The 21,724-nt window shown below is 37.3% G+C and overlaps 2 protein-coding genes across 2 annotated transcripts; both read right to left on the bottom strand.

Moving 5' to 3' along the window:
* Positions 1–6,402: 6,402 nt before the first annotated feature.
* Positions 6,403–9,094, bottom strand: LOC131310775 (protein PLANT CADMIUM RESISTANCE 11). Its single transcript, XM_058337970.1, has 4 exons — positions 8,821–9,094; positions 7,752–7,823; positions 7,357–7,569; positions 6,403–6,688 (listed from the first exon to the last, which is right to left on the bottom strand). The coding sequence occupies exons 1-4, from the start codon at positions 9,074–9,076 to the stop codon at positions 6,606–6,608; spliced, it is 624 nt and encodes a 207-aa protein (XP_058193953.1). The 5' UTR covers positions 9,077–9,094; the 3' UTR covers positions 6,403–6,605.
* Positions 9,095–13,593: 4,499 nt separating this feature from the next.
* Positions 13,594–21,724, bottom strand: LOC131310772 (uncharacterized). Its single transcript, XM_058337967.1, has 7 exons — positions 21,291–21,724; positions 19,511–19,983; positions 17,967–18,150; positions 17,624–17,848; positions 17,421–17,537; positions 15,201–15,434; positions 13,594–14,031 (listed from the first exon to the last, which is right to left on the bottom strand). The coding sequence occupies exons 1-7, from the start codon at positions 21,369–21,371 to the stop codon at positions 13,813–13,815; spliced, it is 1,533 nt and encodes a 510-aa protein (XP_058193950.1). The 5' UTR covers positions 21,372–21,724; the 3' UTR covers positions 13,594–13,812.

Raw genomic sequence — 21,724 nt, 5'->3', positions numbered from 1 at the left:
ATAGGCATACCTTTCGGCTCGTTTAGCTGCATCTTCCAGAATTCACTCGAAAGTGGACATGTCCTATATTCCTTTGACAACGGATAATCTTCTCAAGTGGATTTATTTGCTTTGGGAGTTGCTTACCTAGTTTTGCTCGTTGTACTATGTTTTTTTCTTATCTTGTAACCTCTTAGTTAGGTTGATCTTTTGATTGGGGCTGTATTTGTGATCTCATGTATTGACTCTTTATTCTATCTATGAAGTTCTTTTTTGATGTCGAAAAAAAAAAAAAAATGGTAACCAAGAAACCTAGACCAAAAAAACATAAATATTAACCTAGTCTAAACAGAAAATATAATATTGAAACTTAGAAAACATAGTAACATATGTTAACAACTTCATTAACACTTCACGTCTTGAACCAAAATGAATACTCTCTCCGTTCCATAATGTTTGTTCAGTCTGCAAAACGAGGACGTAAAAATAATACAATTTTTGCGAGAAAAATTGAACAATTTACTTGATATCGATAAGTTCTTTTAATTGTGATTTTTTTTTTGAATTTTTTCTTGAAATAAATGCATTATTTTTTAGTTTTTGTTTTACGGACCAAACAAACATTATGGGATAGAGGAAATACAAAATAGTTTATAGACTACCACCATTAAAATGAATTACCAAAAGAGATTACATAAACTGAAAAAACGGGTAAAGTAGACATGAAAATAGTATGACACATATTAATGTAGGTATATATAAGTATATATTACGGATGCGGGGACTCTGCTGTGCAGTGTGCTGCGCACCATCTGGACCGGCCGTCTCAGTAATCAATGGTCCGGATTAAAATGAAACTTATCCGTTTAACTCTTTCCCAGAAAAAATTTTTTAAAATCTGAACCATCCATAACACTTTTGAATTGTTGAGATTGCACAACACCACCTAAGCACGCTCCCTGGTCCATATATTACTAGTAAATCGGTTCCGGTTTGTTGGTTGAGAAAAAAAAATCAGTAATCAAACCAAATGTATCAGTTTTTTTTTTTTTTGACCAGAACTTGACCGCTAAACCGTAGAACCAATTCAAAAGTCACGGTTCGGTCGGATGAGTTCATTTTACCGGTTTTCCGATTTTCTTACACCCCCAGGATTGAAGTTCTTTGAAACTTCGGTGAGTTTACGGTTTCCACCCCTGTACTTTACATGCAAACCCACATGTCCCCCCTTCGCTTTAAACTCTTGCTTTAAGAGTAGTTAGTAGCGTTAGCGGTTTATGGGTTTAGACACTTTCATAGGGTACCCATAAGGTTTAGGTACTTTCATAAGGTACTCCTAGGATTTTAGTAGTTTAGGCATTTTTCATAGGGTTTTCGTAGTTTAGATACTTTTATAGGGTTTTAGAGTGCACCCACTAGTTGGGAATCTTTTTTTTTTTTTTTTGAAAGGCAAAATTTTTTATTAACCTTGGAAAACAAACTATAAAGATTAAAAGAACCCAAAGCATAAGGCATCAAGCCGAAGAAGGGTGAACACACGAAGAGGCAACAACAAACTCCAACAATCATATGCCGCATGGACCCAAAGGGAGAAATAACAATCCAAGGTTGGCAATAAGCCAACAATGACAAAACAACACCATTCCCAACATCCAAGAGACACATGACAACTAAGACTCAACCTAACACCCAAAGAGACACCTAAGACTCCAAACAACATGACAAGAGACATCTCCCTGAACTAACTCCTCAAAACAAAACAAAATTGGGTTCTTTAACGGTGCATTTTCAAATTGTGCTGGAGTTGGGAGTGGATTGGTCCACAAAACTGAACCTGCACGTAAAAAGCCCAAAAATTGTACTGATTTTAAGATAAATAAGTTAGTTATTGCTCTTGAAAGTCTTTACTTGTTTCAATAAAAGTCCTGAAAACGGCTAACAACCAAACATCTATTTAGTAATATATAAACCAATAGTTTAAAAAAACAAATAGAGTTATTTGCTTATATATCCCTTCGACTTTTAACGAAAGTTCAATGTAGTACTTCGGGTTTCAATTTCAACAAATATGTCACGACCCAAATCCGATGGGTAGAAATTCGTGACATAGCCGGTGATTTAAAAATCACCCCAGGCCTAGATATCACGCAACAACAAAAAAATTATCATTATTCTTTTTATTCAAAACTCCCAGGACTGTAAATTAAAAATAAAATATTATATTCAGAGCTGTCTAGCGTGCTCACCGATTACAACTTTAAAATTATATAATTGTGGCTCACACACAGAGCGCCGCTCTCTAGCACGTTATTTCCTTATTTAGCCATGACAACTGATATCTTTCACTCGCACTGATAAACCTTCTTTAACCCCAATTTCTTGAAAAGGTTTTAGGAAACAAAAAACCAATCCAGTAAGTTACGATATACTAAGGCCACATAATATGCATGGGATTAAGTAGGATAAAAACATAGCATAATAATCCATCAGCTTGCAAAATTGTAAGAGATAGAACAATCATGTTCAAGTTTCAATCACCACAAGTGAGATAAAGAGAGATATATCAATCATCATATTCTTGACGATCATAGTTTCACCTTGACCATCATCTTAACCATCATAGGCGGTAATCCGGTAGCCCAGGGAGCGACCCCAGCAAAACAATGGAATTGATATCAATCCAATGGATACCCGGCCGTATCCTTTCCACAATCCATAGGCGCCAATTCAAACATAGCTCAGTAGAGCTCTTCGCCCAGATGTTACACCAATATCCATTAAACTTCCTTTTAAGAAAAATAATCCCATGTTTTTTTATATAAATCTTTTTCTTTTCACAATTATACTTATATAATTTATTTTTATTCAACATAAGATTTAATAAAACAATCACAAAATGAGTTTTAGAAAAATAATATGTACCCAGAGTATATTCGTAACTCACCTCATTTGAGAAGCACAATTACCATGCGAAAATCTACATATTTATTCCGGAACCTCTTGTTTTAAATTTTATTTTTCCTTCTCCTCTTTCCCTAATTTCTCTCTCTCTCTCTCTCTCTCTCTCTCTCTCTCTCTCTCTCTCTCTCTCTCTCTCTCTCTCTCTCTCTCTCTCTCTCTCTCTCTCCTTCCTTCCTTCCTTCCTTCCTTCCTTCATTTAGCTAAGTGTCGTGTGTGTAATGTGTGTATAGGTGTGGTGTATGTGGTGTGGTGTATGGAGGGGAGGGAAGGGGTGGCCTATTTATACTAGTATACCACAAGATCTAGAATGATCTAATGAAATCTTTCCATATCTTTTAATATCTAGAATAATCTTACATTATCTAAGAAAATCTAAACACAATATATATCAAATCTTATGAAATCTAATAAAATCCAAGTGTATCTATATCAAATCTTAGAGAATCTAATAAAATCCACAAAATCTAGGAAATTTAATCCAATTCTTTCCGGATTTTTCTTTTTGCCTCGCAGTGGCTAGTGCCTTATTCCCGTACTACGATGTTGTTTAAAAGGTTATGGCGATATCTGTAAAGCTTTATAAAAATTGACAGATAATCGGAAAATACTCTACTTAAGTCACGAATTAATATATTCTCAAAATTTTAACGGTAAGTGACTTGCTAAATGTTAGCTCAGTTGGAGGGTGTCAGGGAGGTGTGATGTTCGGGGAAATAGAGTTAAGAAAATTAGTGTGATTGCTCGGTGAATTACAAGACGCTCAAGGGGTATTTATAGAGTAACTCGGTGAGCCAACTCAGTCAATGTGTCCAGATAGCCCTGGCCCAACTATTTTAATTTCCCAACTAATTCCTACCAATCATTGAGAAGAACCGAAAAATCAGAAAAGGAAAATATATTTTGATACAATGGATTAAATTTTAGCCAATTTTAAACCACAGCCTTTTTATAACCCAACTAGCTCTCCCAATATTTTATCCAAGTATTAATGAGGTTTAAAATATCCGCCGACAACTAATGCATTTGCTAGCAATGTGTATTTTAGTCCTTGATTGATTAAGTTGCTCAGTCTTTGTTCTTTAAGAAGTATTCAAAATTTATCATAAGTTAGGATATTTATTCCGAGAATGACTAGGGTGACAAAATTGCAAGAAATTTTTTGAAGGTTTAAATTGGGTTATCACAAAATAAAACCTTCGATTTGCAAATGAATTTCAATGTCATCATCCAGTTGGCTTCCGTTAACAAAATTGACGGAAAATGGGCATGTGCCCATCATGTGAGCCTTATCCAAGGGCATATTTGCCAATTTCCCTCTCCCTTTCCTAACCCTATTGGTTTTGAAGGGAAACCATTACCTTTATACCGCCATTTTGGACCACTATTATTGACACCCCTTTCTCCAAAGTTCTATTTACCACTAGTTCACCACCAACCCCATTGGTTTATAGATATGTTCTTATTAGAAATTTAAACTAGTGATCCTATTAGTGCATGTAGTACTATCAATTTCTCCACATTTTGTTTTTTGTGTTTTTCTGTAAATGAGCTTAAGCCTTGTTTGGCTAAAATAGTCATTGTGGATTATTTTTTGTCCTTATTCAATTTTTTTTCGCATTTGTTAGTTTTTTATCAATTTTTTTGTGGATTATTGCTTCGTCCTGATGAGAGACATCTAAAAAGCAAAAATTATGACCGAAACTCAATTTTTTTTAATAAAGACAAAAATAAGCCAATAAGCCAATTTTTATCTTTATTAAAAAAGGTTTTGATCGTAATTTTTTACTTTTTAGATTCATTTCGTTAAGACGAAGCAATAATCCTTAAAAAAAATTAACAAATGTGAACTTTTTTTTTGAATAAGGACAAAAAATGATCCATAATGGATTATTTAGCCGTTAGCTTTACTACATCTGTTTATTTTTCTTTTTTTCCCGACAAAATGAAACCAACAAACAAAAAGAATTTTAAAAAACATTGATGCTAAGACGACCGACGGGTTCCATACCGACCATGAACCGACGGGCCTGCGGGTTCCACTCCGAGGCTCGCACAGAACTATGAAGATGATGATGATCATGTTCAGGGCATTGAAGAATAAAACACCTCCTTGCTGCCATAATGTTCAAGAAAAAATTACCATTTTGCATTATAGCCGTAATGAATTGAAGAAAAAAACATCTACAAGGCATTGAAGAAAAATACATTTGCATTGACCATAATATTCCCTTGGAGAGGAGAATTGGCAAATATGCCCTTGGAGAAGGCTCACATGATGGGTACATGCCCATTTTCCATCAATTTTGTTAACAGAAGCCATTGAATCCAATTTGCAAATCGAAGGTTTTATTTGTTGAAATTGAAACTTGAAGTACTAAATTGAGCTTTTGTTAAACGTCGAAGGGGTATATAAGCAAATCACTCAAACAAATACTTAGCAATAAACCACATTCGCATTAATTCAAACTCTTGTTTTCCCAAAAGTCGATTTTGAGTGAGCTAGGAAAATTCTAGGTGAGCAATGGGGTAAATATTTTGCATTCAGGATTTTAAGCTCTGTTGGTTAGCGTGAACGAGAGCATTATTTTTACTGTTTTAGCCATGCCAAATTTGGTAGATGAAGGTGCCACTCAAGATTAGGAATTTGAGAAAATTACAAATTCTACAAGACGTAAATCCTTAATCATTATTCTAATGGGATGAACTGTTTCCGTTAAAATAAAATAAAAAAATCCTTAATCCACAATCTTTATCTAGAAGAATATTGGATTAATACTCTGATACCGCTAAGTTAGCATGCATCACAAATTCAAGGGACAAACACCGTTACCCTTTGTGATAACACCGGAAAAAAGGAATATTTATTACACATTATCTTATATACGAAGCAATTACAGAAAATATATAGTTCTATGAAAGAGGATATGGAATACCAAAGTATCATGATCATCAATCGAATGAAGGACTAAAAAAGCTCTCTATCGTTGCACTGCTAACACAAGCAGTACCGGCAACACAATCACGCAATACACGACGTCAAGAATAATGCGCGCAGGGGTACTATTTGAAAAGAACTGTTCGATCGCCAAATATTCTTTTGAATTCGAAGCTAGCTAGAGTACTTCTGAGGAAGGAATTACAGTATATATAGACCGAAGAAGGAAGAAGTATGCACTACGTACCTATTCGTCTAAATTAATCTGTATGTCTGTAATTAGTGTAAAACCTGTCTATATAAAAGCACCTTAATTAGCATTAATTAATTAGTGGTGGACATGTACAAATAATAATAATAATAATCAACCTACTACGCATGTAATTCCCTCTCCTCTCCTGTCAACTTCTTACCTTACCGATTTCCCTTTTTTTAGTTCCACCCTACACATTAACTCCAGACCCATTAATCAATTTTCAGGACCAAAAAAAAAAGATACTAGAATAAAGTCATAAAACTAACAAAACTAATCCCTTGAAATTAAATTAATCTTGCAAGAAGAAGCTCCCAAATAATACTTTTTTTGGTTGCTGATACACAAGAAATGTGCAAAACTGAACCATAAACATTGTACGTGCAACATCAATTAGTCATTTTTTAGTAATTAAGTAGGTATCCTGATAGATCGATCATCGTAATGTCAATGAACAAACTCAAAAACACATCTCTGTCATTCCCAGCGATTCATCTCATTTTGCTTTGATGGAGGCTCTGCTATCCCTCGTTTTTGCCTTTCGATATTTCCATGCCACCCTATGAATAAACAACGTACATAACGCTATGTCAGTGTCAGGAGCTACATGTATACTAAAAAGATGCAGTGGCAAACATATTACATATATAGTGTATACTAACTTGATTCCTACTTCTTTACTGCCAGTTCATTCGATGCGTTTTTAACATAGCTGATAACAAATAAGGGGTGTGTATTATAGCACTTCTGTATTCATTAAAGGGAAATGGAGAAGTAATTATGAGGCCTTCCAGTGAGGTAAAAATGTAGCACGACATTAGTACTCTTTTGACCAGAAAAGTTTTAATTAATGGATGTTTTTCACTTTCCAATTTCATTTTGACTTGTGGTATACACGCTCCTTGAGCCGAGGGGTACTTCACGTAACGTATATGTATCCCCTTGTGCATTGTGAGAGGAGGGAGATACATATCCGTTACATAGGAGACTAGCTTTCACCGTTTAGCCGCCACTATGTGGAGAAATTATCAAGTGGTCTTAGGACACTACAACGAAGTATCTCAATCGGATTACTCTTTCTTATTACAGATTCATGTGCGATTGGTGCCTCAACACTCTACACATTCATGGGAGTATGGGACCCATGAGAGCACCTAGTAATTTTTTTCCCCAATGTATGAGAGAGAGAGAGAGAGAGAGAGAGAGAGAGAGAGAGAGAGAGAGGTACCTATAGACATGTCAAAACCCTGGTTCTGAAGCTGTCTATACTCTTGACATAAAGCACACTCCTCGCAACAACAATGGACACAGCAATCAGCACAAGGGCTCTCATCCAAGAAATACTGGCCCCTCAATTTGGATCGGTAAAAGCAAGAGTACAAGCATGAGCACCCCGTGGCGGACATCATCAATAAGTAGATTGCCCCACTCACTCCACATGCTGCATGCAACCAATTAAGTAGTACTACTATACGTGCATATAGTATAATTAAAAAGCAAGTCATGAAATTAATTAATTAATTAATTTCAGTCTTATTTAATTACCAATTCATTCATTAATTTGGTTCATGATCTCATCTCATCTATAAGCAATTACTACAGTAATAAATTAGACATACATACAAGTGGATCCTCGATCAACGATTTCTGCTATTCGACCGAATGCAACACAAGGGCACCAACATGTCAAGCAACCTGCAGCAACAAAACGAGAGAGGCCGGCATGCAATTATATATATATATATATATATATATATATATATATATATATATATATAGTTATTAGTACTATATATAATAAAAAGAGCATCCTCAGGGCACTATATATTAAAATGAGTATATATGTGAGGCTAGTAATTAATAATTTAGCAAATGATCATTTTCGTAATCGTTGCTTTCAATGGGCTCCCCAAACAAGCTCCCAAGGATGGCCCCTAGCTAATACATTTGTTAAATTTAGGTAGCATATATTGTAGCAAGCTCTAAGTAGGATCCAAAGTCTATAGACTATAAAAATATCTTTCTATCATGAAATTCCCAAAAGGTATATATAAGGGGCCGGGTCTTTTGTACAAAATAGGGAATGCTGCCAGTGTTCTGTGGGGACGACTTTTATTGTTTTTAGAATGGCAGCAGTACGTAATACTATTACCATATGAAAACGAAAAACATCATACAAAAATTATGTGGCCGAGATAGTAATAATATTCATCAATCACTATACAACGTACAAATTAATAGCCGGTATCGGATCTATATGAATAAATCACAATAGGTGTTGTGGATGTGTACATGATTTGGTATTTGTAGCATGCTGCACAGCTGTTGACACAAAAACAAAGGTGTGAAATTATTAAGCAACCCGAGAGCACCGCCAAGTAATGCTCCGGACCACTCTCCAATCACACATTCTGGTAGGATCCATGACTAAGTTTATGAACCCCACATGAATATGAGATTCTGAAATTAATGGTTCTGAGCGCACCAAGTGGCGGCTGGGGCTCTCGAACTACTGAATAACTACTGAAAAAAAGCCAACCGTCAATTTTAGTTTCAACCACAAAAGTACCACTGACAAATCATTGCAAGTAAAACCACTTTGCATGTCAAGATTAGCATGTTGTTTCCCATATGTACCCTTAAACCTAGCGGAAGATAGAGATAGAAACAGACGAACAGAGCATGCACTTACAACTGCCAACGTCCTCACAACAACCGCAAAGGCCAGTGGACCAAGGCCCCGGAACATGAGAAGAAGGAAAGTTGGGAGCGGTTATACCAACTTTTTTATTTGACACATTCGCTGAAATATTGGCGGTTGGTACTACTGGTGGTGTGGGGTACATGGAATGGAAAGAATGTGGTGTAAATAGCGGTGGCTGTGGTGGTTCAGGGGGTGCTGATGGTGGCGGAGAGTACATCATCTCGTTTGAGGTTGAAGAATACATGGCAGAGAGAGAGAGAGAGAGAGAGAGAGAGAGAGAGAGAGAGAATTGGAAATCAACAAAAGAGGTTAGGTTGTGAAAACGGTTCATGGGTTGTATACCGCGCGCTTAAGTCTTAACGGTTGGCCAACCGTTTTCTGATTTTTTTTTTCAATTTTATTTATTTATTTAAGAAAAATCGAAGTTGTTTTTCCATTAGTTTTTGCCGCTAAATCACCTTTAGTAGCTAGAAAGTAAAATGAAAGGTGTATAATTGTGTGGGTCACGACTTCTAGCATGTTACTATTACTTTATAAATGTTCTTTTTCTCTTATTTTCAAAAGTGGCAAAATAAGAATTAGATATTTTATAAATATATTTTTTCAGGTTTCATTCATATTTCTGACTTAACCCAAGATACTTCATTTCCTTTTCCAACATTTTTGCGGTGAAACTGGTAAGAGCAAATCTTTTTAACGGCGGAGCCGAGAATAATTATTTACGGAGCCAATCGCGATCGTCCTAAAGTGTTTGGACGGTTAGAATGTTAATGAAACTTTTCCGAGGAAGAGTTAAACTTTTTCCTGAAAAGATTTCATTAAAATCCAGACCGTCAAGAACACTTTTGGACGGTCGCAATTGATTGCTGCTATAAAGAAATTGTTTACAACTCCGCCGTGAATAAGTTTGGTAATAAATAGTGGTGATGGTGGGAAGAGAGGGGGTAGTAAATATTGGGTATTACCCATCCTCCATACTTACGAGCCATTTATTCACTGGCATTTGGTACTATTGGTTTTGGTTGTGGTTCCCCATTGTTGTTGGAGATTGGATTGAGAACAACATTAAGATTTATCGAATGAATCGTTTATTAGATTAATTGATTATTTCATTGTTCACCTCTATGCCAAATTTATATTGACATGGTAAATTATTTTGATCCCTGTTTCAGAACTTTATTCTAATATACATGCTTTACTACTCATTGATCGTCAGCTGACGGATTTATTCCAACTTCTTTTTTAGGCAAGTTGGGTAGTTAGGAGGACTCTGGCGGTATCTCGGGGTGTTCTGTTGTTTGACCTCCTTAGGCCATCCACAGTGGTATAATTAAAAAAGGATAACCAAAAGTTGACACATCAGCTTTTGATTATTCACTTAAGAGGTTGCTAAGCTTAACAATGTTAAGCTTCACTATGGTTACTTCTAGTCTATAATCAAAATATGGGGTCCACTACAATTTCATTTTCTCTCCCTCCCTGTTTCCTGTCATTCACTTCCCTCAATTTACGTTTTTTATGAGTTAAAATATATCGATTCCCTCTCTTAATTTTGAAAAAAAAATCAGTGACTTCCTTCCCTCCTATTATGATTTTTTCCTTTTTTTTTTCGGGGGTAGGTAGTAGAAACAGGAAAGAAGAGTGAAATACTTTAATCCGGCGACGATGAATTGAATTGTAGATGATCGAGAGATATGAGTTTCACTTTTGGAGGAAAAGAAAGAGAAATAGTTTGTTGGCGAAGTGAAAAAGATATAGAGTAGCGAAAAAGCTTGGTTACATAAAATTTTTATTCTTCAATTTTATTTTTTTAACCAAAAAAAAAAAAAGAGTGGGCAAAAAATGGAAGAAGAAAATACTAGTTGAAACACGTGTGTATACAAATTTTGGAACTAATTAACTTATGTGGTGTAGGATCCACAAATTTTGATTATTGAAAAAGGTTGTTAGTTTTGGTTATCCAAAGCCCAAAATTTGATTATTTCTAAGGATGTTCCTAAGTTTGATTATACCATTGTGAGTAATCTTTTGCACCAACATTGTTAACTTTAAAAACAATTGACATTTGATTATACCACTGTGGATGACCTTAGGTGTCTCATCATAATTTTATTTATCGCTTCCGCAATTGAAACATTTTTTTTTCCAGATGTTTGGATCTTTTTGAGATTATTTGGTTTGTGGGATGTTTGTGCCCCATGCTTATCATTGGGATTTATTTAATAAAAAAATATTTATTGATCGACGACTTATTTTATTTTAGGCTGCGTGTTCCATGAGATGGCATTGTGGTTTACAGCCAGTCACTTCTCATTTTAGGGTGCAGGTGACAATACTCCTTTATCCCCCTTTAATTAATGGACCCCACCCGAGTTCACATTTTTTTTTTTATTAGAACAAGGGTGGGAAGGGGTGACCAGCTTAGCAACCCCCATTGGGCGTGACTATAGGGGCTCCATATACGTTGTGGAATGTTAGGTTCAAGTCATAGCTATTGTCCAAGAGGACAGACCGTTACCACAACACCACTTAGGTACAAGTGAGCATAAGTGTTTACCTCCAGATCCCCTTGTTACTGACAAGACTCGAAACAGAGTCTGGGGATGAAGGGCACCCTACCCACTCGGCTACCACCTTCGGTGGTACCCGAGTCCACATTCATAACTGAAACCTTTGATCTCGTAAATTAGTCGAGAAAGTACATTTTAGCAAAAAAATCATCTTGATCAAATATCAATATTTATGTAATAACTCTTTTCAAATACAATTTTAAAAAAGATCAAGCGGTCCATTTTATAAACAAGCATACGATTTATTCGCACATATCGATATCTAAGCAAGATAATTTTCTGATGGAGGAAGGAAGAATATACAAGCATGACTGCGGAACTCCCAAGAGTGTCAAAACAAAGTGTACTTGTTGCCTGTTGGAATACTCGCAAGGGTCAATATCCCGCACTGATACAAAGCATATACACATTAGTATTTGCTTTGCAGATGTGAGGATTGATTCTTTGCAGTGATCGATCCACAATAATATTTGAGCAGGCGTACAACTGTAGCCATCGATCTAGGGTTGTTACCGGGATCAACCAAATATATTGGTCTTGTGTTTGACTACGGTTGACAACGTTTTTTTTGTCTCGCTCGTCCGCAAATTCACCATGTTGGGCGCATAACAAAATAGATAGTTTCTAGCTACCACCAAAGATACCTGTAATTTGCAATTTCACAACCTCCAAGGAGAGTTTCACAGATGATGCGTTTGAACTCATTTGATAAAAAAGGATATGGGAAAGCATAGAAGGCCAAATATGCTCAATTAAACATTAGTGAGAAAGCATAGAAGGCCATTCTGATGCTCTATATTCTATGACATTGATTAATAGTACCAACTTGGACTCAATATAGATGGCCGCGTGAAGCTACCCGTTAAGAAGAAGAGACTTATCTGAGAGTACGGGGCTGTTTGATAAAACTGAAAACTGAAACTAAAAGCTGAAAAATTAAGTGCTGAAAACTGAATGCTGAAATTTTTAAGCTGAAAAGCTGTTTGATAAACTATATTAAGTACTGAATTAAAAAATGATGAATTAATTTTGTTCCAATTATCTCTTAATTTTCTAACAGTCACAGTATACTTCTGGTAATGGTGGAGGAGTGGTGGAGGTGGAGGTGGTGGTGGTGATGAAGTAGTGGTCGAGGTGGAGGTGGTGATGGTGGTGGATGTGGTAAAGTGGTGGTAGGAGTGGTGGTGGTGGAGTAGTGGTGGTGGAGGAGTGGAGTGGTGTGGTGTGGTGGAGTGGTTGTGGTGGTGGTGGTGGTGTAGTGATGGTAATGGTGGTGGAGTGGCGGCGGTGGTGATGGTTGTGGTGGTGGGTGGTGGAGTGGTAGAGGTGGTGGTAGGAGCGGTGGTGGTGGTGGAGCTGCTGCTGGTGGTGGTGGTGGAGGCGGTGGTGGTGGTGTAGTGATGTTGGTGGAGTTGGTGGAGTGGTGGTGGTGGAGTTGGTGGAGTGGTGGTGGTGGAGCTGGTGGTGGTGGTGGTAGTGGAGGAAGTGGTGGTGGTAGAGTGGTGGAGTTGGTGGTGGTAGTGGAGGAAGTGGTGGTGGTGGAGTGGTGGTGGTGATGGAGTGGTGGAGCTTGTGGTGGTGATGTGGTGGGGGAGTAATGGTGGTAGTGGAGGTGGTGGTGGTGGTAGTGGTGGTGGTAGAGTGGTGGAGGTGTTGGTGGGAGTGGTTGTGGCGGTGATATGATGGTTGAATGTAAGTACATAAAAATTCAGCCAGAATTAAGTAGCTCAAAGCTACTTAATTTTTTTCAACTTTTTAGCCTATATTTTAAGTGGTACTTAATTTGTTAAGCAATGTAAAATGTGGTTATCAAACCTACTGAATCACTTATTACTTAATTGATTCAGTTTTAAGTGCTGAATTTAGGTTATCAAACAAGCCCTACATCTACATCGGATCACGAATCACAAACTACACAAAGGTGGCCCCTTTCTGATTGGGAGTTACCCTACTCAGAAATGTGCAAAGGAACATAACAAATTTCACATATCCCTTTCCCACACAACCCAGAAAGAAGATCAAACATTATTCAGGTTCAGCTTCAATTCATTTCTATACTACTCAATTTGAGTCCGCATAACCCAATCAAATTCAGATGAAAAATGAAAAATCGAATAAAAAAGCACTGTTATAAGCTCAATCAATCTTCTTGAGCCGAACATAAAACTGGAAAACAATGAACATATGCAGCTGAGAAAAAATGATTTCAATAAACCACGCCCAACTGTAGTACATTTGTCGGCTTTCTTGCTGTACATCTGATTACTCTACACCCCAAAACCACCATACAGTTCTAAGCCCACCCAGCCACCATTAAGAGTGAAACTAAACGGAAACTTACTCCACTATACTTTTTGCCTAGGGAAATGGGAACCTATTACACTTGTATTATCTAAACAATGGTGACTTTTCAAATATGAAGTGTTTGTTGTGCGCGACTGTCAAGCCGGCTGTGGGTTGTCAGTACTTCCCTTGCTCGCGCGCTCCTATGCTGCAGCCGCTGATGTAGAGTCTCGTTCATCTGGTTGAAGAATTCAACATCCCATCTATGGATCAACAAGGGGTCTTCCGCGTAGCAAATGTATATGGATGTAACTGCACTCTCCACAACCACCATTGCCAGTCCGACCTAAAGAGAAGACACAAAATGCATTAAGCCTTGGGCAGAAATCAGATAGGAACCTGTTTGTACAAAGTTCATATCATGCCATGTTGGTCAACTTGAAGAATCCATGAAAAAATAAATATTAACTTTGCATAGCAAAATGACTGGAATTAATCCTCCATATGATTACAAAGTTCGAAAAAAAAAAAAAACAATTAAAATATGACAATAGATCGCCTGACAAACTCTTTGTTTCATAGGAATCATAAGTTGGAAGTCCAGTGATTGAAACATTGATGAATATCAATTCTGTGCCATAGACTAAAAATTTTAAGCTGTTGGGATTAAAATGATGACATAATTGGTGAAATTCAAATTAAATTTTGAAGCCCTTAAAGGGTAAGTTCAAATCTTAGCAGCTGATACGGTCGCTTTATACACTATGTAGCACGGATACGGATACAGACATGGAAATGGGGTTTCTAAAAAAATGGGGACACTGACGCCACAAGGACACAGCAAGAATAAATGAATATATTTATTTTATACCAGTAGAAACATAGTTATGTGTATACGCATGAAACATCAATACATATAAACAAGCATCATATACACATCACATTACCCTTTAACCCAAAAATAACTCCAGTAATACACATTTACCTCGAAAAAGCTTTAAAAAATTGCATATTAAACCACTGCCGTGTGCCAATACGTGTCCGTCCTGTGTCCCCGCTGTGGCCCTTCTGTGCCCCCACCATGTCCTAGCCATGCCCCCCTCAAAAATTAATTAAATTTAATGGACACGCCACATGGCGTGACCATATGTATCTGGCCTCTAGGAGTGTCGTTGCTTCATATAGATTATACACGTGTCAAGTCTTTTCAAGTTATTGACAAGTCTACGCAAATGGTACCATTTTTCATAAAATGTGAAATCTTGCTCGCACACACTATGGAAAAACTTAGAATATGGTTCTGAACAGTTCAATGGTTTGTGAAACTGAAACTTCAAATATGCTACAGCCAGCAACCAATAATGGGAAAGGATAAGCGTTGCCTGCGGGTCAGATCACTTGCCTGGCAACCTAAAGTGAAAGTGGTATAATCCAATCACCAACAAACCAAAGTTGGTCGGGTTGCTTTGGTTATGAAATTGACTAGTTTTGGTGGGCACAATTACATCAACTTACCAAGATCATTCCCATCAACATGGCAGTGGCACCAACCATAGCCACTGTATCAGGATATTTAATCCTTGTCCAAACTCCAGCACATGTACCAGTTATAAGCCCACCTAAAAGAGTACCCATAAGTAGAACAGCCCCTGAACAGTCATAGGCAATAAGCGCTTCGACACCAGTTGATTGGAACAACTCCCAAGCATCCCTTGCTGAGTGATTAAAGCTTTTGCCATGAACTGCAATCTGATTGGAATAAACGTGTACTTGTAAATTGGTCAGCAATTGAAGATTTCCGATTCAACATGACACAAAATTTAAGGTAATGAATCAATTAAACTAAAAAGCACAGAGCTATTGCCTAAATATTACCATCCATACAGCACAGAAGGAAAACTTCTGCCGAGAAAATTTGGGACACAAAAGTACCTCAAAATGTTCTTTAAATTAAAGAAAAGCAAGAACAATAATAATAGGAACATCGAAAGTAACCGTAATACGTATAACAATGGTAAACCAAATAAAAAAACTTGGCATTTAACAAAGCCCAATAGAGGTTTCTAAGTGTTGACAGGTATTTATGACTAGAGGATACTCAAACCTTCCCAGAACATTTTAAAAAATGGCCCAAGGAGAAGGGGCATCAGAGCCCACTGTCGTGAAAGAAGTTTAAATGCAAATCATGAGATGCAGACGCCCACTTCTAGCTGGAGAAGCTGTGGGTACTAATGCCTGAAGTACAAGAAGCAAAGGAAACAAGGATTTATGAATGTCATGATAACAAACTCTAAAATAGGTAAAGTATTAGTTCCAGGAGACAAGTGCAAGTTTTGAGTAAGGATATCGCTCGAGATAAATAATAACTTCCTATTTGTTTTGACGGTTAAATTATCATGTAAACCCCCCAAGAACCATACAATTTGCAACTAGCTTTCCTGATGTTAAATTAGAGTTTGGTTCAAACTATTTTACAAAGAATTATTGGATATTCATCAGAGAAGTAATAAGTTGATTGTCAATCACATTAATAGTGCTAGCCTAACACTTAAAAGAATAACAGCGTGGAAGTTCTCACTTCAAAGTTGTAGACTACGCCACAGGGAATGACGATCCATTAATTAACTAGGAGGAGAAATATTTCAATGTCATCCTTGCACCACGTCTTTGCGCCAACAGGTAACATGTGTGCATTGTACCCCGCCATGTAAATGTAAGTATGCCTCTGTTATCAGAACCTTACAGTTCACATTACACATCGTATGATACACCAAGATTTGGATTCGTATCTGTAGAGTGAACCGCTGGAGCACAAAAAATCATACGATTGGCGATACGTATTATATGAATTAGTTCGACACACCTAACTTCTATTCGCTTAATAGACATGTTTCACTTGCAAAATGAATAATTTGAAATCATAAAGCTGAAAAAACCTTTTCAGGTCACTATTAAGACTACATAACTGCAAAAATTGTACTATTCATCCAAATCTCTTGTAAAATAGGCAAAGGTTTCCCTGTTGGACCACATGATCCTCAATTCATCACTTAAAACAAGCCTTTTTATCAAATTTGGTAAAAAACAATCACTTTTTACAATATATTTTTCTCATCCAGAGATATGAATATATTCTTCAATCCTAGATATCATGACCAAATCGGACCGATTCATGATTCGAGGAAGACCTATTTCAATTCTTGATTCCATTCACAGTTTGACAACTACGAAGTATGTACCGAACAGATTCACGTCATCCCACAATTACCACAAACTGCCACATCTACATAGTGGTGTTCGCTATACACACATGGTAGTGTTGTCGGTTTCCGTCCTGAGCCACATTCCCTCTCAAGTTTGTGAAGTACACTTTCACCTATATATCTCGAAAAGGTTTTCTTGTCTCCCTCTCATAAAATGGTACACATTCGCAATCTATGTCATTTGAAACTCCTTAGAAATTTAATGTCAAACGAGTCATGGAATTTACTCTTTATAATATCGAAATAGTCTTGTGGATTTGGCACGTGATGTTAGCAAGAGGACACATAATCACTTTGTCTCCAATTTTTCAGTCAACATGGTCGTGTGCCTCCTTTTATTGAGTTGCCAAATGGTCATGTGGATACACTCTAGAATTGGTCACTAGAAGCGAAACCTTGCAGAAGTAAAAAGTTGCCACTGGAAAGAAAAGGTACAAGTGACAAAATGGCAGTAAAAATGTTCTATAATCACCTGCACATACGCATACTTGTTGAAAAATCGCACAAGGGTTTCCACAAGCTGAAACAGGAAATCAACGCAGCACAACAAACACTCGTTCGTGCCAATCTTTGACCTGAATCCCCTAATCTGAAATTTGTCAATCAAACTGCAAAATTAGACATACCTTTGGATGCTTCATAATATGAATCATCAACAAAGCAGCATTTGGTTACCTTCCACCGTAATGTCCTGATAGCAGCTGTAAAGAGTGATCCGTAGCAGATGCTACCGAAAGATGTTGTCACAGCATACCTCAGAGACTTCATCACTGGCTTAGAAGGCATTGATGCTGCTTCTCTACCACCATGAATGAGAACAAGAAACACCATACCCGAAACAACAACATGAACAGTATTACAGAGAACTGCTCCTGTCCAAAATAAACTTACAGAAAATACCTGCATACATTAATAACCCCTTTTGTTACTCAGTGGCAGAAACATAGTGATAGTACTTTTTCCAGACAAAACCCGGAAGTAAAAAAAATTCAAATAAGAGCAAAACTTGCCAGCTCACCACAAGAAGCCACCAACGTCCACCATCACCAATGCTTGAAGCCACAACACCAGCTGCACCAAAGGACCATAGTGCTAGCCATGAAAGCATAACTAGCATGAAAGCACATGCTACTCTCATAACCTCAGGAAGACTCCATACCATCTTCACAGCTCCTTGCAGAATTAACATGGTAAAGGGAATTCTACATAGAAACAATACAAGAACAGACAACATTGGGAACATTGATTCAAGGCTACTCCCGAGCATTAGCATGGGTGACAGAGTATTGTTTCATATTAAAAGCAACAAAAGAGAAGTACTAGGATTGCGAATTTGGGCATGAATCCAATCCCCACTAGCATTTAATTTACGCAACAGATTTATGTACATAATGATTTCATCAAAGTAGAACTCAAGAAAAAATTGGCAGATTTGATTTCAGCACCAGATTCTACCTCGAGGAATGAATGAGCAGGTGCATTAAAACAGGGGAGAAGCCCTCTTTTTGTGTTGAATATGGAATGTAATAATTGGTTGCAGGAAACAAAATACCATGTAACACAATAAACAAAAACTCTGTTCTTTTTATAATAACCTCCCATTTTAGTCGCAAGAGTAAACCAACAACTGTTAGTAACTTCATAATTTAACTTAGAAGTATGGTAAACTAAAGAGGTCCTGTTGTTGCTTCTGTCATCAACCATTTTCTGATAACATGTCCAGCAGAGCATAGAGTAACAAATCACATAGTTGGCAGAATGCATAAAAATGAAATTCCTATGGGCACCGAAAAGTGGTTTCCTCGTTAAAAACAAACGTGGTCAACAACTGAAAGTACGGGTTCCAGAAATTTCATGGTATTCCTTTAGAGGAAAAGAGAAAGCTTCTTTATGAAAATGACTTTCCCATCAATTTCACAGTACTCATTGCACAATATATTTGTGTTGCATCACTCGATTGTTACTGTTGTGTTGGAAACCAAAACATACAACGTAGTCTCCTAGCATTAACAATCTATCAGATGGCATGAAGAGTAGCAATACTTGAGCCTCTGACTGCTTCAATAAACACCTTCTAGAACTAGAGGAAGAATACATGTTAATCAAACTTCCATAAGACAAGAAGAAATCAATGCATTTCTCAATTCTCATGCTGAATAAGATAAATTTTGCAAAAACAAATGGTACCCACAGGCACTGGTGATGTACAAACTACAAAATACAATCCGGGTATTAACCTTAAGCATTTCATCTGTACCATTCCCATGAGAAATTCCATATCATTACCAGAGAGAAAGTGATCCAAAATAGCCCCCAGTGATTATTCATACTTAAAATGTCTCGATAGGTCAACAGGATAAGGTCACCACTTTGTCCCAAATCCCAACATTGCAAATAATTTGGTCTTACCTACAATCCCAACAACCAGTGGAAAACTATAATGGACGTGATGAATCTGATGACTGATGACATATCCCACATGACATAATGAAACAAACCAGAGCCAATGTACCAAAAATCTATATCAGATGAAAAAGTTGTACAAGCTCAAACCTTTTTTACCTGTCTATAATTGATATGACATACAAGAACTGCAACCCTGCTCCAACAGCAAATGCAACACCCCAGAAGAACCACTCCCCCCAAAAACACAAGACACTAATCACGGCCAGATAAGTAGTCAAGATGTGAACTGCAAACTTCATAATTAGATTTGCACGCGAACCGAGCAACATCAACCAAAGGCACCCGAGAACAGTCCCAACTCCACCAGCAACGCCGTACAACGGCCAATAATCCTCTGTCAATCCTGACTGCTTCTGAAGCAACCCCGTTGTGTACCTATCAATGTTAAGCCTATCCTTCTTCTTAAGCCTATTTAATCCAAGCACTGTGAGAACTAAACCTATTCCAACCATGTGCAACAAAAATACACCTAGCCAGAAAACATCCCGCCAATGGCGCTGCCCCTCCGAAGCCAATCCGGGAGCAATCAAATCAGCACTGCCAGTGCTTCTTCGACTCCGCCCCATACTCTAGAATTTTGAACAGAAAGCAATGAGAATATGAGCAAGCAAAAATACTCAAATGTCCAAATTCCATCAAGAAAACTCTTGCATAATCATGTGGAGGTGGCAATTATGCAATTGTGCCAGAATAAAAGACCACGAGACCTGTCATTCACTACAGAAACCAGGAATCCTAGTTTGGTGTTTAAAACAATTTTCTGGAACACTTTCGAGTAAAAATATATTTATAATATAGATTTCCATAGTTTTGTTACAAATTTAAAAACTTAAAGAGGATTTCACCCATAATTGAAACATATGGATCAAAAGTATTCAAAGCAGACCGTGTTTGAATTTATACCACGCACTTATATTCTAAGTAAAATTCCAGCTAAAAGAATTTGATGAGCACAATCATTGATTCAGATACTCTTCTGAGTGATTTCCTAACTGGAGCAAAACATAATTGCGACAGTGATATCTTATCTCCATGGGCTTTTTCATTGAACCTAAATGGACTAAATTGACTAAAGCCCATGTTTTCACGGATTTCTTAGCAGATCATTCTCTTCACATACATCAACTATAATACCATTTAGCGTAAACAACTTGACTATTGTCATTAAATTGTAGTCAAATAATATAGTGGAAACGCACCCTAACCTAAGTCAGTCATTTTACTTGTAGACAACAACTAGTCGGGTTATTACTTATTACAATCAAAGCAAATATATAAATAATAGTTTTTTGGGCAATTACATGTGGTATCACCACGCAATAATAAATTACCGCAAGCATCCCCACATACGCACATACCGTTTTCAAAGTGGTTTTGCCCTTTCACCCAAAAAAAAAGGGGGTTTTGCACAGGATTTGGTGGAAAGATATCCAAGCTTGTTATATTTAAAGGAATATTATTGAAAAGAATCAATCTTTAAGAGAACATTAAAATAAATACATTAAAAATCCCAAAAAATAACGAGTGTTTATTATTTCTAAAAATAGTTATAAATAATTTATTACCACATTTTTTTTTGAAATTGCATTTGTTAACACATCAACCAAATGAGAAACGATGCAAGCGTACGTATTTGTGAGTGTGCGTGTTAGAGAGCACTTCGCTTTGGCTTTGGGTCTCAAAACCCAACCTCACCCTTGCGCACGGTCCCAATAAGTTTTTTCTCCAATTACCGATTGAGGCACGAAATTCATTCAATTTTTCAGTTGATTTTATTATTTTTATAGATGACAAGACTTCATATCTACATCTATAACAGAGAGAGAGTGTGTGTGTATTCGAATTGAAGGTTGATGTTTGGGAGGAGTATGCATACCTGCTGAGCCGCCGCGGCGGGGGCGGAGAGTGAACCGGAATCATCGGAGGAGAAGGAGGAGGAGGGGCTTTCTTCGCTCATCACGGCAGCCGGCGATTGATCATCAGACGGTGGGGATGAATTTGAGCATTGTTTACTAAGTTTGAACAATTGATCAAAACACGGGGTGGGGCTAGGGCTTTAGACAGGTATAAAAGAGGACGTGATGACCGAGATATAGTAGAGGTTTTAGTTGGAGTCAACGGAGATTTTGTCTGACTGATTTGGAGAGAGAGAGAGAGAGAGAGAGAGAGAGAGAGAGAGGTTGGTTTTGGCAATGAAGCGGAAAAAAACTGAAACTCAACGGCTAGAGGGCGTCACTCTAGGAATTTGCAGAGAGAGAGAGAGAGAGAGAGAGAGAGAGAGAGACAAGGCGTGGGGGGACTTTTGGAGAG

This window comes from Rhododendron vialii, chromosome 12a, assembly GCF_030253575.1.
Source record: "Rhododendron vialii isolate Sample 1 chromosome 12a, ASM3025357v1".
In the NCBI taxonomy this organism is placed as follows: Eukaryota; Viridiplantae; Streptophyta; class Magnoliopsida; order Ericales; family Ericaceae; genus Rhododendron; species Rhododendron vialii.
The sequence above is the reverse complement of the archived record's forward strand: the minus strand, read 5'-3'. Positions and strand labels throughout refer to the sequence as shown.